Genomic DNA, 15588 nt, shown 5'->3' on the forward strand with positions numbered 1-15588 from the left:
ACCCTCAAATTAAGCACAAACTTCCTCTTGGACTCAAAAATGAACTGATTAAATTTTGGTGGTCAAAGCTCAAGGTCACTGTGACCTCACAAAACATGTTTTTGGCCACAGCTCAGAAATTATTTTGCCTATCTTATCTATGACAGAATTTCTTTATTTTTTTTAAGATCATTTGTTTGGCTTTTTGCCTTTATTGGATAGGAGAGTCTGGGCATGAGGGGGTGCACCCAGTTATGACAAAATTTCACACAAATGATTAGAATTTGGTGGTCAAAGGTCAAGGTCACTGTGACCTTGTATCCATCTCATTCTCAATAACTCAAAAAAGGCCTTGAGAGAATTTCTTCAAATTTGATACAAATGTCCAAGTGGGCTCAGGAATTATCTGATTTTAATTTGGTGGTCAAAGGCTAAAGGTCAAGATCACTTTGACCTCACTGTTTTTGGCCACAACTCAAGAATCCATTTGCTAATTATGACAAATATCAAACAAATGTCTAATAGAATAAAATGATGAAGTGATGGCATTTTATATCCAAACGATCAAAGGTCAACTTCACTGTGACATAATTTTCTTCTTCTTGCCATTATTCAACATCATATCTCAGGAACAGAAGGGGAGACATTTAGTCACATACTGAACTGGTGACACTAATCTTGGGTGTCCACTTTGAAACTGTGCTGATTGTTTTGATCTTCTGTGCTGCCGAGTTGAAGATGTGTGTGAAGCATCCATATTTTCACAGACGTGGATGTAAACTGCGACTGCTTTTATTCTAGGTTTAATACTAATTCCAGGTTATTATAATGTTTTGAATCACCTTTATTTTAAATTTTGCACTTAAATTGTTCAGTGCGTAACATGAATAACTCAAACAGACATTAGCAGCCTGTGATGTCAAACAGCTTCTAAATTTTATACGCCTGACATCATATTTATAACAATCTGTGTATCATCAAAGCACTGAAAGATGTTATTAATGTTTTTGGTGTTTTAATCTGTCCTGGTGTCTGTGATGTCGGCCCCCTCATTACTTGATATGGAAACCAAAGTTGCGGTATGACCCATTATAACAACAACATGAAGGGAAACAGTGACTCTGTAAACTGCAGGTTTGCCTGTAGCCTTTTCACCCGACTCAGCAATTTTGCACCAAACGTCAGCGAGAGGTAACTGATTAAATTTTGAGGTTTGCATTACCCAGAAATCCCTTGGGCTGTTTTTTTCTCTCTCCCTCTGTGGCTGCAGACAGTTTTAAGAGGTTGATCCTAGAAGCTGTGATCTCAACTTTATTAATGTTCTTCTGTAGCAGGTTTTATATTTTACTCCTTAGAGTATTTACTTTGGAGCATTCATCTCATTATAAGTTGGGGATATGTGTATGTCTTGATCAGCTTTAGAGCCAGATGTTTCCCTCAGGAGCTGGTGGGGACCAAAACAGAGCTAAAACAAGTAACGTTGTCGTAAAGTATCACAACTTGGATACTGCTTTGATACCATCTTTAAAATGCTGCAGTGTTCGTTATTTATACATTAGATAGTACTAAAAATGCCAAAGCTATAAATGTAAAAACAGATATCAGATTTTCAACCCAAGTTGTAATTTCTATTATAATGACTAAAAAGGTGTTGGTATGTGTTCAGAGACTTTTTCTGGACCAGCACTGTGTACAGTCTGTTAATATAAAGCAAAAAGAAAAAACATATTCTATTTTGTGTGCCTAAGACTTTTTCCCTTTTAGCTGTGGTATTGAAAGATGTATCAAGTGTTTCTATGCCTTCACGCTGGCGATAGCCATGGTCGGAGGCATCAAGTTTTCAGGTTGTCTGCTCGTTCATACAACTGTATATCCATCCATGTCCTATTCTTGTGAACATGATATCACAAGAACGCCTTGAAGCACTTCAAATTTGGCACAGACATCCATTTTGAGTCAGCAATGAACTGATAAACTGGTGAACTGGTCACTGTGACCTTGCATCCATTTTAGTTTAGTAGAGTTTAGTTTAGCTTAGCTTGGTTTAGTGTAGTTATGTTTAGTTTAAAGGCCATAAATGCCAGAATTAGCCAAAAGGCTATTAGTCCCTTGGCCAAGATGTTACACAAGGCTACCTAAAATACAACAAAGCACAAAGAGATATCTCAAAAACACCTTGAGATAATTTCTTCAAATTTGTCGCAAGTGTCCACCTGGACTCATGAGTGAACTGACTTGAATTGGTGGTCGATGGCCAAAGGTCAAGATTACTGTAACCTCACTGTTTTTGGTCATAACTCAAGAATTCATTTGCTAAATGTGACACATTTTCAAACAAATGTCAAACAGGATAAAATGATGAAGTGATGACATTTTATATCCAAAAGGTCAAAGGTCAACCGCAGTGTTACATCATAATGATCTGCAAAAACGTTCCTGGCCATTAACATCATAACTAAGGAAGAGAAGAGAGGACATTTGGTCAGATACTGAAATGGTGACACTAACCTTGGGTGTCCACCTTGAAACTGTCTTGATTGTATAGATCTTCTGTGCTGAAGGGGGGGATGTTTATGAAGCATCCATGTCTTTACAAGCATGGATGTAAACTGTAACTGCAACTTGGCGGCTGCGCAGAGGGTAAATCTAGTTTCATACTGGTATTGTAGTGGGGTTTAAAATTCTAATATCGTGACATATTTAGAAAAGAGAGTGAACAGGTGGAACCAAACACAACTTCAGGTTTCTGAGAGTCTGTTGGACACATGCCACGTCTTTCACTGGCTAGAAAATGCAAGGTCGGGTGCCAGGTGCTTCTCTTCTGCCTACATTGTGCCAACTGTCAAGGGCCCAGAGGCAGGTTGCGCCTGAGGTTGCTAAGCGACTACAACCAACACCGCATCATAGCTTACTCATCAGATATTCTTATTTTTGGAGCTTCTTCCAGGCATTTGTTGTCTGTGTATTAGGCCTAAAATATTGTCTTAGGGCAGATACAAAGCTCTGGATAAAGTTGATAAATAATCAACTTCCCCTCCATATTTACCACAGACTGATATTTACAGGAGAAAGGAAAACATATCTGCTGGCTGTGATTGGCTGTTCCCCATCACATGACATGTGGTGCATGTTGCTGCATTTCAAAACTTGAACTTTTGAAATGCAGCTGTTGTGTAAAATAGGTGTTTGGGAAACCTCAGCATGAGGGTGTATAAAATGTGAATATGTTGTGTTTAAAGCCTGCATTGCTGACCCCAAGTGTCCAAAAGACAAGTTTAAGGTATTCATTCATATTATTTTGTTTCGTTATTAAAACCTGTACATGTCCTCCTCAGGTACTTTTGCTCCAGAGTCAGACAAAGTGGTGTTCGGCCTGGTGTTCCCGATCAACACCTTTGAAATCCTCTATGTTCAGGTTGGTCCAATCTTCCATCGATGGTGTGACCACCTTAAGTCTCACCTCCATCCTTCTGAGTATAAACACCTTTTTAGTAGATGAGGCGTGAGCTCATGTTTCCTTTTGCTGGCGGAGTGGCCATTCTGTAACCATAACATTATTACTCCACTATAAACAAACTGCCCAGCTGAGGTGAAGGAGGCCAGTAAAGTGAAATGCCAGGAGGTGGATGTTGTGATTATTTTTGCTGCCCTCACTGTTGGCAGAGCACAGCGTGAGCAAACGTCCTGCCCAATGAAAGCAGAAACATTTCCACTCAGGATCAGTTATCGCAGCCACGGCTTCATTAACATTGATCAGTAAAATATGGGGTTTGATTGTATGTTGATGTTTGATTTATGGGTTTCTTTTCTTTCAGTTACACTACTATTTGTATTTGTGGAGAAGGTCCAGCACTTACAAGACTATTGGCAACAAATTATCAACATTCTTCAAAGGCCCGAGTTGGAAACCTGGTAAATCTCGGCTCGGTGACCATGAAGACAATCCAAAGGTTAGTAAAAAAAAAAAAAGAAAAAATCCCTTGTTTTTATCATTCCTGCAGGAGTGTTAATTTTGTCGACGAAAACAATGATGATAAAGGTTTGTCAAGACATTGACAAGCTAAAAATAGATCTTTGATAATAAAAACTATGACAAAATGTATGTATTGTTTTCGCTGAGACGAGATGGTGACTTATTGGACATTCAAAATAAGAGGGGAGGGAAACAGAATGATAAATGTTTTTATGTAATGTATTAGAAAAATGTTTTTAATCAGACAGCCAAGACATGCTTTCTTTTTTTTCTAAAGCTGCATGAGCGGTGTACCACTAAATAGATGTGCAGGATATTTAGCTAGCTTGAAAAACACTCACATCGGAGCAGCGTCAGCCGTTATCAGGAGTTGTGAGCTCTAACTCGGCAGTAAATAAGCAGCCTTGTGTGTCTAACAGTGGACGGTGGAGCTGTTGAATGGATATGTGGAGTTTGTTGGTTACACCTGTTTGCAGCTAGCTCCACTTGTATGCAGGTGAACGGCAGCAGAACAAGCAGCAGCTAGCCACTGGACAAAATCCACTTTTAATCACCGACCCTGTGAGATGACAAAAGTTTAAACCTCTAGACTAGATTTCGAAAGAATTCAGGCTGAAATAAAGTTGTTTTCCATTTCTTAACAGCGCAATTGGTAAGTCAGAGCATGGACGGATTACCGGACAGGCCTACAAGGCCGAGGGGCCCAAAGTGTCAGGGGCCTGCCTGACCTGCCAGTCAAATTACCCACCAGGAAGAGACTCAAAATTACTCCAAAAAGACACAAAAAGCCCACCAAGAAATGCAAACAGAAAGTAACTACAAAAATGGGCAAAACAGCCACAAAGACACACAAAATGACCAAATAAGACACAAAATTTCCTCAAACAGTCACAAAACCAGAAAAAGCTCCATAATGACTACAAAGAGACACAAAACAACAACAAAAATAGAGGCAGAACTACCATAGTGTCTGGAGTAGCTCAGTGGTTAGAGCGGGCGGCCCATGTACAAAGACATTGTCCTTGCCGCAGCGGCTGTGGGTTCAGTTCTAGCCCGCAGCCCTTTGCTGCATGTCTGTCCTGTCAAATAAAGTCAAAAGCCAAAAGAAACAAAACGACCACGTCTGTGTGTTGGGCTCCTGTGTTGGAGAGGTGGTGGGGCCTTTTGCATATCATTGCTCAGGGGTCCATTACCTCATAGTCCGCCCATGAGACAGACTTAACAGTGAACTTGGGTACAAATAGATTGTGTAGTTGTTTAAAATTATTTAGTGTCGGTCTAAATGTTTGAGATTTTGAGCTTTTCAAGTGATGATTACTCATTAAACTGTCAAACACTCTGTTGGAGAAATGCAAGTTTGTAAATGTGTAGAAATGATCTATAGTTTTAATAAAAAAATATGTCTTAATGAAATTTAAACACTTGATACAACCTGTCACTTTGATGCTAATATCCGATTCAAGTATTAGGCGAATTTAATTAAAGAGAAATAATAGTTTGACTAAAAGTAATGACAAAAAATTGACCCCATTGAAATTACTTTGTTGACTAAAACTGGACGAAATCATTTTCAGTTGTCAACAACTAAAAGAGACAAACAACTAAAATGTGACTAAAACTAATTAACACCGTCCTGCATGAGGTATATTTTTACAATAATGCTCTCAGGCTTCATTACCCGTCATTTTGACACACGCGAAACCTCGGCCCAAATGACTCAGAGCATTCCTGATTGGAGGATTCACATATTCTGCAAGTTTTACAAGGATCTGCCACATCAAATAAAAGCTGCAGAGCCTTTGTAGAGGGAACACAATAAGTTCATTTTCACCGTCTTTAAACGCAGTCTGCGGGATTAAAACCGCATGCAGTTGAGTGTGAATGGGCGTATGTGTGTGTGTGTGTGCGTGTGTGTCTGTGTGTGTGCAGAAAGAAATACAGGCTCCAGTCGAATGCCCCGGCGGTTAGCTTTGAAATAACGCTGATGGTGTCGCATATTTAGTCCCTTACGCTTCACACTTTAAAAAAAAAAAAAAGAAAAGGCCCCTTTGCCTTTACAATTAAATTGGCCCCTTAAACCCAGCGGGGCGATTCTAAACATGGACGGAGCTGGAACTGAACCGAAATATCTTGAAAGGCCTGGTGTAGACGGCTGCTCGTTGATATCTGCCGGTGAAGGAGAGAAAAGGAAAGAGAGGGGAGTGAGAGGGTTGAACGTGTTTCAGCTCTTTGACAATAAGCAGAGCAGCGTGCTGGAATACCTACAGGGTTGGGGATGGGATGCGGGGGGAACCCACATGTGGTGTTTTGGTTCCTCGGGATCCTGGGAAACCCCCCGAATGAGAGGCAGGCGTCTATGATTGGCCAGTTTTTTTTTTGTGCTTCGTTCCCGGAGAGGATGCAGTTTCAACATAAGGCCTAATTACTTATCGTTCAAAAGCAGACAAAAACAGTTCAAGTGACTCAGGGAATTCTTACGAATGGACTCGCATATTACTGTGTGTTTGGGGGAAACCGCTACACCCAATAAATAGTGCTTGACTTTGTAGAGAGAACACAACAACCTAATTTTCACCAGTTTTGAAATTCAGCCTGAAGGAGACCGAAGCGACAAAAAGGCCACTTAACTTCGAAGACAATAAACACATCAGAAGTAGAAGAGGGAAAGGTCAGCAGAGAGGTTTGAACATGAGTTTTATGAGTTCAGTTGTGGCATATTTCTTTTTAAAGGCTCAAACATTCTCACTGACTCACTTTTGTTTTCTGTTGTTTTTGCCATTTCTCTTACTTCCTTTTTCTAACTACTGCCCCCATGCTGTTTTATTGTCTTTTTAGTAGATGCATTTCCATCCACCTCTTTTTATGCGTGTTTTCAGTTTGAGTGGAAACATCAACAATTCGAAAAAAATCTCAAAATTTAGCAAAAATGTTTTTATGTTTTGGGAACATGGAAAAGTTGTGTCAATAAAAGGTGAATGTGAGAAGGTGCCAACTGGTCCAGCCACTGGGTCCAGATTTCTCCCCAGTCATTGGTTCAAGGTCCACACAGTTTAATACATTCAACGTCATACTTGCATTTGGCCAAGTCGTCACGCGAGTTTGCTGTCTCTGTCAAGTAGCTGTTCATTAGTCACTCACTCTGCAGCATGACTCGGCACTTCAAAATGAAAGCTTTGTGCCAGAAATTCACTGTGCTGAAAAACAAAGAGTGTTTTTTACAAACTTGACATGTTCATGAGTCCATTCAGAATTGACCCGTGACCTACTTTCGGACCGCGACCCACCAGTTAGGAACCACTGCTCTAGAGGATTTTAACATGCTTATGCACTCAGGGCTGTTACCACAACTCTTCTACAGAGCTGTAATATTAGTTGTTTAAAACTATCTGTTTCCAGTGTCTAGTGTGCACTCTGTTATTATACATCCATTGTGTTCCTTCGTTTGAGGTTTGTCTGGCGCTCTTTTTATTACTTCATCCCTCTCCTCACCCTCTTCGTCTGCAGTGGAACCTGAGTGGAGAATTAGTACCACCTGCTCCTTATCTCGATGAAACAACTCTGAATATTAGCATAACAGCAGTGGATGGAAAAGCACATACATGTGCATTTTCCTTTGCAGATTTAAAATGCAGGCTACATTTGGATGGAAACCGGACTAATGTTTCTTGAGGTTATATTGTTGATGGCAAAGTCCCACATTGGACTTAGGGTGCTTTTTCACCTGCCCTGTTTGGTTCAGTTCAATCAAACTTTGTTTTTTTTTGTCAAACTGTTTTTAGTCCCCATATGTTTTTAAAGGAGCTGTTGCTGCTACATCAATGCCGCCACACAACACTGCCACTGCTGCTGGCTAGACTTTACCTCCACCACCCCAGCCTCCACCTTTCTAATGCAGAGTCCTAACATGGCTCTAAGGTCAAAATGCTATTTAATATCTTGCTTGGACCCACTCTTGTATACGTGGGGGGATTTTCTGCAACGCGCTCCCTAGTTTGGCATAGCATGCTGCTTTTCTAATCCAGGGAACACCTCAAGAGCAAAGCCCTCAGCGCCAAACAAAACTGTATTTCCATTTGTTGCACCAAATAGTTGAATCTACGATGAGAGTGTTCCTGACTGAAATATACGATGCCAACATGTATTCTGGCGACACTCATGTGTAACATCAATGTAAACATAACTGGAATATCAATATTTACTGTGTGCAATCATGTGAGTTCAACTCATCAGACTTTCTGCTTCATATTTTAGTTTCTTAATGTGTATTTAATTATTATATCCTGCTTTTTGTTTTTACTGGTACTTATGTTTTTGCACTTTCCCCTCTGCTGTTGTAACACTGCATATTTCCCCACTGTGGTACTAATAAAGGATTATCTTATCTTATCTTAATGGCACAGGAAATAACTCCCACCAACCTGAGTCAGTCATAAAACCTGAACACCACGTGCTGCAAGTGAGATTAAGTGAAAACTAGTTCATATGCGAGCAGAGAAGCCAAAATATGTAACTATATAAATGCTTTAATGGTCCTTAAAGCCGCAATGAAATAATAACTCTCAACGCATTATATTTCACATGTATTTACGCTGGTTATTAATGAGGAAGGAAGTGTACAGACACACTGTAAAACTTAACTGAAATGTTACTATAAACATGAAGGTAAAATTAAAGGACTTGTTATAAAAGTGCAGGCACGCCATCCAGTGTGAGAATCTGTCCAGAAAATTACTCCACTTACAAGAAAATTAGGGATTGGGGAATTAAACATGTTTTATTTTCCATGTGCAGGTTACCGGACAGGAAGTGCCTCATGATCCCAGCTGGACGCTGCCTTTACAAGTTTATGTGGTCATACATTTCCTGCTGGTTCTGGGGATTTACCATGATCTGTTTGAAAACAAGATGGTACGTATGTGTCACATGAGGAAAACTGTAAATGTCAGGATTTTTAAACTTTATTAGAAGGTTTACAGCCGTGCTCAGAAGCTCACTGACAGTCCTTCTGAAGGAGGGAAGAGCATTTTACATTCCTGTGTGGATGAAGCTGTTGACTTTCTGGTCACACACTGGCTGATGTTATGTTTAGGCTACTGTAATCCCTCATATAAAGTATGACAAGGTGGTCCAAGGCTCTTAATTTAAGGCTGAGCGCTGCCTGTTTGTTTGCCAACATTATTTCACCCAATTATGCAGTTTGTTGTGGCTGCTCCACGGTGGAGCAGAGTCCTCTACTTAGCCAGCAGGAAAAGACTAGCTCTGTCTAACATCATGACAGAATGACTGATCGGCATTCCCCTTTAGAACAACCTTTGTCTATTATTTTCCACTCGACGAGCCAAAAGACCCCCTTCCTCCTCCGTCAGAAAAAAGAGAAACAGGTCTCCTCAGCAGTTATCTTTGGAAGCCTTTTTTCCCCAGGCATAGTTTTGGTTAGCCAAAAAGTGCTGTCACGCCCAGCCCCTTCAAACTCCCAAATAAAATGGTCTGTCTTTTTCTGATCGCTACCTCCGTGGTGCTCCTTCAGTTGTGGTCCCCACACACACACACACACACACACACACCCCTCCCCTCCCTCTCTGCGAATGAAACACCAGCTGGTGGTCCAGCAGTGAACACAAACGCCTTAATTGTCGAGTCAACCATTTCCCAACCCAAATAGCCTTCAGGATGCAGCAATCAGGACTTGGAGGGGAAAATAACAAAGTGAGCTCTCTGGCCTGACGATAAATCATGTCACTGTTATGTATTTATACCCACATGTTCACTAGGCGCTTATTTGGCTTGACAATTGATGATACACTGCCGGACAATTTATGGGCTTTGCGTTAATTCAGAGTCATGAAAACATGAAGTGAAGCTACTCTTCAATTACATCATCAGCAGGCCGGCGTGTATGTTTGATTATAGGTTTGTTACAGCAGTGACTATTAGAGGCAGAGAGGGGAACTGACCAAGTGGTGAAGTCTTATCTCAGAACAAGTCTCCATTAGTGTGTTTATGATGAAACATATGGACTTCAGCACAGAGCAACAATAAGACCGAACATCTGACACAACATAGCAATTTAGATTGCCTAATTTATCAGCAATCAGGATGTAATAAGAGCTATTTATATTGTCCTAGAAGCATTTAATTAGCAGCTCATCAATTTAAGTGGTGGAAAGTAACTGAGTACATTTATATAAGCATTGTACTACATTTACTCTGCGATACTTCAGAGGGAACATCGTACGGGAACATCGTACTTTTTAATGTACTGCCTTTATTTGATAACTATAGTTAATTCAAAATATCATCAACACATACATTACGATGTATAATTATAGGTTTGAACAATGTCTAAGTGATTTGGAGTGGGGTAGTATGGGATCCCCATCAGAAATCGTAGTCTCGCAGTAAGGTAAAGTGGTGAAAATATTCTAAATATAATGTACATTTAAGCCCCAGTCTCACAGGACTAGTATTACCTGGTGACCTCGAACAATTTGTAATAATTGTGAAGGTTTCCTGTGATTGTAATCCGATGTGAATCTGCCATGTCTGTGATTTGTCAAGTATAGATTCCTACCTAACATGTTTTGCCAAACACAGAGGTTGTGTGATAAATTTAGTCCCGTGCCAAATAGGAGTCTTTGTGATTTATGGTCATATTTAGATTTTTATTTATTTATTTATTTTTTTTCTCCGTGCCTCCTTTCTGCCTCTTTGCCGGTCTAGAGAGAGAGGCTTATTGCGCTACACAGCATGGAGCCCCATTTGCGGAAAAAGCAATCTGAGGAGTGAGATCTTGAAACATGATGAGATAAATGACCTGTAACAATGTGTGGCAGAATTGTTTCTATTTTTAAACCCACGTTTAAAAGGGAAAAAAATAGGTCCACACCATACGTCACCGCTAGTGGTGCTGTGTCGTGTTTCTGTGTTTTGTAGAATAAAATTATAAGTAACTGTGCACATCACGTCTGAGGGATAATGCCAGTAAATCTGAACAAAATATGGACTTTGATTATCTTGTGCAAATGCGCCACACAAAACACAGACATAGGGGGCGTAATCTCTAAACTACATTAGGTCCCCTGGTGATACTGGTCCCTTGCGAATGGGGCTTCAAACTGATATACATTTAGAAAGAAAATAGGTTTTGCTGGAAAAGATCTGAACTGTCCCTTTAATGCATCAATAATTCGAATCCAGTAATATAATATTTTTCAGAAACCACCCATCATGCATAATTAGCACCATAATGTTTGGTACTTTTGAGTATTTTTTAATGAAAGTACTTTTGAACTTCTTACTCAAGTACAATTTTGAAGGACTTTTACATTTAGTAAACAAAGTATTCCTACGTTGTGGTATTGCTACTTTTACTCAATTAAAAAATTTGAGTACTTCCTCCACCACTGAACATTTACATCACTGGCAGAGAGAAGCAGCAAAAAAAAAAAAAAAGAAATATATATATGATATGTGATTGGATCATGAAGTAATCTGAAATAAAGCCTAATCTTTTTCTGTAACTGAACTCCCCTTTAATGAAGATTTATATTCATGCATTTGAATTCTAGAATATTAGAAATAATGGACAGAAGGAGATGTGTATTATGTCTGTTACTTACTGTAGTAACATTCCACTGCTGGTGTGTTTCCTCAGTGGTGACTGTGTCCAACGAGCCCTCATGAGCTTCATAATAACGTCCTGAATAATGAGTTAATCTGCTCCGTCTCGGGGGACAACAGAATAACACAATCAGTGCGCTGCCACCAGATGTTAACTTTCATTTCTGTCCTCCGCTGTAATTGCTGCAGCTTGACACTTGATCACGTTCAAAATTAGCTCGATGAAAGAAGCACAGAACATTTCCTCTTTTATTAAAAAAAAAAACACGTTCTGTAAATGTGACTCCACCTGACGACTCGGAGGGATTTGTGGTGGATTTTCTCTCGAGCGTCTCTGATAGTCAGAACAAACCAAAAAAAAAAAAAAAAAAAAAAAGGATCATGTGCGTGCGTCTGGTCTGCTGTGGCCCCGAGGTTATTGAACACAGATAAGTTCACATAACCTTTGATACCAAAATAATTCTCCACTCATGACACCTCTTACCAAAAATAACTGTGTCTGTAGCCTCTGAACTCTCCGGCAGTGATCATTCAGCTTTAATTTACTTTGACAGTTTTGTTCCATCACTCTGATAGATGGATCCAGGCCAGAATTCCCCCAGTTTGATTCACGGAAAACATAATCATATCATCTCTCTGTGCTCCCACGTGACGGCTCGGATGATACAGTTCTTAAGGGGTTTATGGATTATGAGTCTTGGATAAACATAAAGACGTACGGTTTTATTGCATCCTGTTGATGGGTTGATTTTATGTTTACTATATATGGCCTTCTGGGTCGGTACAGTATGGGAGCGGTCGGTGAGATTTGGCTGTTAGGTTCTGTATTGAGTGTCGGAGAAATATAAACCGAAGCTGACAGCCCACAGCATCCTCAGGAGACACCGGGCCTCCAGCTGCTGCCCTCAGCCAAGGCCGTAGGTTAGAGAACACGAATTAGGCCGTACATCACGTTCTGTACGAGTCTGTTTTGTGTGTGCACGTCCCAAATAGCTCTTAAAAGGTCAGTGAGAATCTGCATGGGATTTCTGCTCCGTTGTTGGTTGTTTTGGCTCCGTTTAGGGGCTATCGGGATTCAAACTGCAGTCTCTTCCACTGTGGTCAAGTCCCTCCGTCAAGACCCATCTAGGGTGATTAGAGCGTCTCCGTAAACTAGGCATGTCAGTGTAAAGTAAGAGGCAGATTACGTTTGCTGCAGGATACTGTATGTGCCAGTACACTTACTGTGAAGGTCAGACATGTTTTGGTTGGCACTGCCAAGTAAACAGCGGAACAGCCGTGCGGTTTATGACTGCTCCCCCAGTAAGGTCTCCTGTGATCGTAACTCAACCAGCCATGATATTAATTTAAGGTTTGATTCTAATGTATTTTTTCCCCGACCACATTTCTCATGGCGAGCAAACGTATCTGTGATTCCTAGACGCTGTCCCAGTTAACCATGCTGGGGATGACCGGCTATGTTCTGCTCACTCTCACGTCTCTGGGCTACATCATCGATCAGAGGTAACGTACTGACATTTGTTCATGTGTTCATTCTTATGCAGGAGTTTGGATATTAAATCAGACAGACTAAACAGCAGGAGAGAACACTCTGGTAATTTATGTCAGTGGTTCCCAAGCTCTGAAACTCTCCAAGGGGTCTCAGGTGGGGATGTCCCGATAAAGTTTGTTTGACCCCAATCTAAGTTATTTATTACTGACTTTGTGCTGATACAGAGTCCTGATCCAATAGTTCTGTTTTCCCACATAATACAGCTGCACAGTGCACACTTCAAGTACTTCAAAGTTATTAAAATCAATTCACTGTAGGCTAAAGCTTATGCATTACAATTAAATAGCTCTGCAATGCACTGAGAAAAAAATCCCTGCTTTATTATGATGTTGGTTGATGTGTCCTTATGTGCAGGCCAACAGCTGCTGTCTTGGAGATGCTACGCTGTGTCGTCATGGTGACAGTGCAGAGGTATGGCTACATGAAGCCCCTGCTGCCCTCGCTGGCCGTGCCCACAGAGGTAAGATGACAAGTAGTGTGTTGCAGTGCTGTTTAAAGTGACAGTGTCCTGATGGTAGTGTAGTTCGTACATTGACAAGTAGACCAATAGACTTCACATTCACAAACTTCAGGGGACATATAAACCGGGGTCGGCAGAAATCCGACGCAGGCAAAAAAAATCTGAAAATTCGCCATCCTGTCCTAAGCCCCTCCCACCAGATGAGCACAGACATATGCATGTACTTCATAGGCCACTGACTGGGGGTCTGTCACCGGAGCTGCTGCCTGCTCTCCTCCCCGTTAGATGTTCTGTAGAGGTGGGCAGTAAGGCGGCGGACACACTGTAATTCAAGGCTCTAGCTAATGTTAGCTACGTAAATGTGAACTTGGAGTGGCAGCTGTAAGCCTTTGGCTCCGGTTAGCAGAAGGCTAAACTATTAGCAGCAGCTTCTCTCCATCTCTGACACACTGCCTTGTCATTGACAATGTGTTTCATTTTGTTTATTATCAGCCTCTTTTTTTTAATGCTCTCGTTGTGATTAGTCTGTGTCTGTCTGTGTCTTCAGTGAGGAAACGTGCATGCACATCTGCATTTGTAAGACAGCCAATAGGGTTGCCATCTCTCTCTAAAATGACCTGTGATTGGCCAAAGTCTCCTGTCACTGCCTAGATTTTTTAAAGCCTGAAAACAGAGCCAAGAGGAGGTGCAGAAGTCTAGTTTTCTCTCAGTCCACTTGAATTACAGTATGCTTAAAGTTTATCATGAGATTTTTGCCCAGTTCGCCGAAATTGAACCGCCTACCCCAGCTTTAAGTAGCTGTTCTGGAGCTGTCAATCACATCACAGCATCTTCATTTGGGATTGTTGAAAGCTTGTTCAAAAGAGTTCCCAAAACTATTTAATCTAATTGTTCACTGTAATGTGTCACATAATGACATATTGTGGAAATAGTTTGTTCATCTGGGTTGACCCTGAGTTCGGGCCTCCACCCTGCCACTCTCCATTAAAGTATTGTTGAGTGTGAACCAGAGAAGCAATTTGTGTCTGAAATACAGCATGAAAAAAACTTAAACTGTCTTCGCATTTTATAACCGTTTAAACACAAGAGACACAAAATCAACACATGACAAGACCTAATTAGCCTGCTGGTAGCTCATGAGTGTCCAATACATTTAGACGTACTGAAAAAAAAAACGTTCCACATCTCAGTGACTGTGAAAAGCACTGGAAACATGAGAGAATATAGAACGATGAATGTGTATGGTGATAATAAGGTGATGCCAGTAGGTAACGTGTACATGAAGTGCTTCATATGACAGCATCATGTTTCCCTGGTGTGTGTAGCCTGTGATTGTGTGTGTTGTGTGGTCTGTTTTGTGTGAAATGTGTGTGAGCTGGGTGCTAAGTCCAGCCCTGCAGCCCTGTGATCTATGAGTCCAGATGCGTCACCCAATTGACCATAAAATTGGCGAGCCTCTCTGGCTCTGGCAGCCCAACTGTAGATGGCGGCTGACCTCTCATTACTTGCCCCCACTCCCTTTTATTTTTTTCTTTCTCCCTCTTTCTGCCCGCCCTCGCTGCTTGCCATCTCAGCCAGTGCGAACGAGAGAGAGCAACACTTCTGGAACCAATTAGTGCCGTCTGCCGCTAACTAGAGCTGGCTGATGAGATTTGCACGTGAGCGCTGAATCGCTGCTTTTATTGTCCTCTGACTCCACATCTGTGCTGCTCAGGTGTTCAAAAGACAACTCGAGGCTTTCCCACATTTTTTTTCTCACCATAAAGCCGAATAAAAGTGAATGAATTATAATTTTTTAAAGCCGTGCACCTCCAATCAGCTCCAGAGTAAAAACCTGTCCTGATTTATGCTGCACATGCTGCACGGCTGTGTCACTTTGACAGCACTGTAAGTTTTATGCAGCCGTTTCCTTAAGCGAATCATTAGGCCTCATTTCAAGTCGCAGTACATCAGTTTGAAATGAATAAATGTCGTACTCACAGGTGGGGCTCATTGAAAATCCTC

General features: G+C 41.0%; 1 protein-coding gene across 1 annotated transcript in view; it reads left to right on the forward strand.

Annotated features, from left to right (window-relative positions):
* agmo (alkylglycerol monooxygenase) overlaps positions 1-15588 on the forward strand; it is a 78298-nt gene that overhangs the window by 38441 nt on the left and 24269 nt on the right. Inside the window, exons 8-12 of the mRNA XM_049583339.1 lie at positions 3315-3394; positions 3795-3929; positions 8744-8860; positions 12993-13075; positions 13479-13584. Of these exons, the coding sequence (XP_049439296.1) occupies positions 3315-3394; positions 3795-3929; positions 8744-8860; positions 12993-13075; positions 13479-13584 (521 nt within the window). The remainder of the gene's footprint in view (positions 1-3314; positions 3395-3794; positions 3930-8743; positions 8861-12992; positions 13076-13478; positions 13585-15588) is intronic.

The sequence above is a fragment of the Epinephelus fuscoguttatus genome, linkage group LG8, assembly GCF_011397635.1.
Source record: "Epinephelus fuscoguttatus linkage group LG8, E.fuscoguttatus.final_Chr_v1".
Taxonomy (NCBI): Eukaryota; Metazoa; Chordata; class Actinopteri; order Perciformes; family Serranidae; genus Epinephelus; species Epinephelus fuscoguttatus.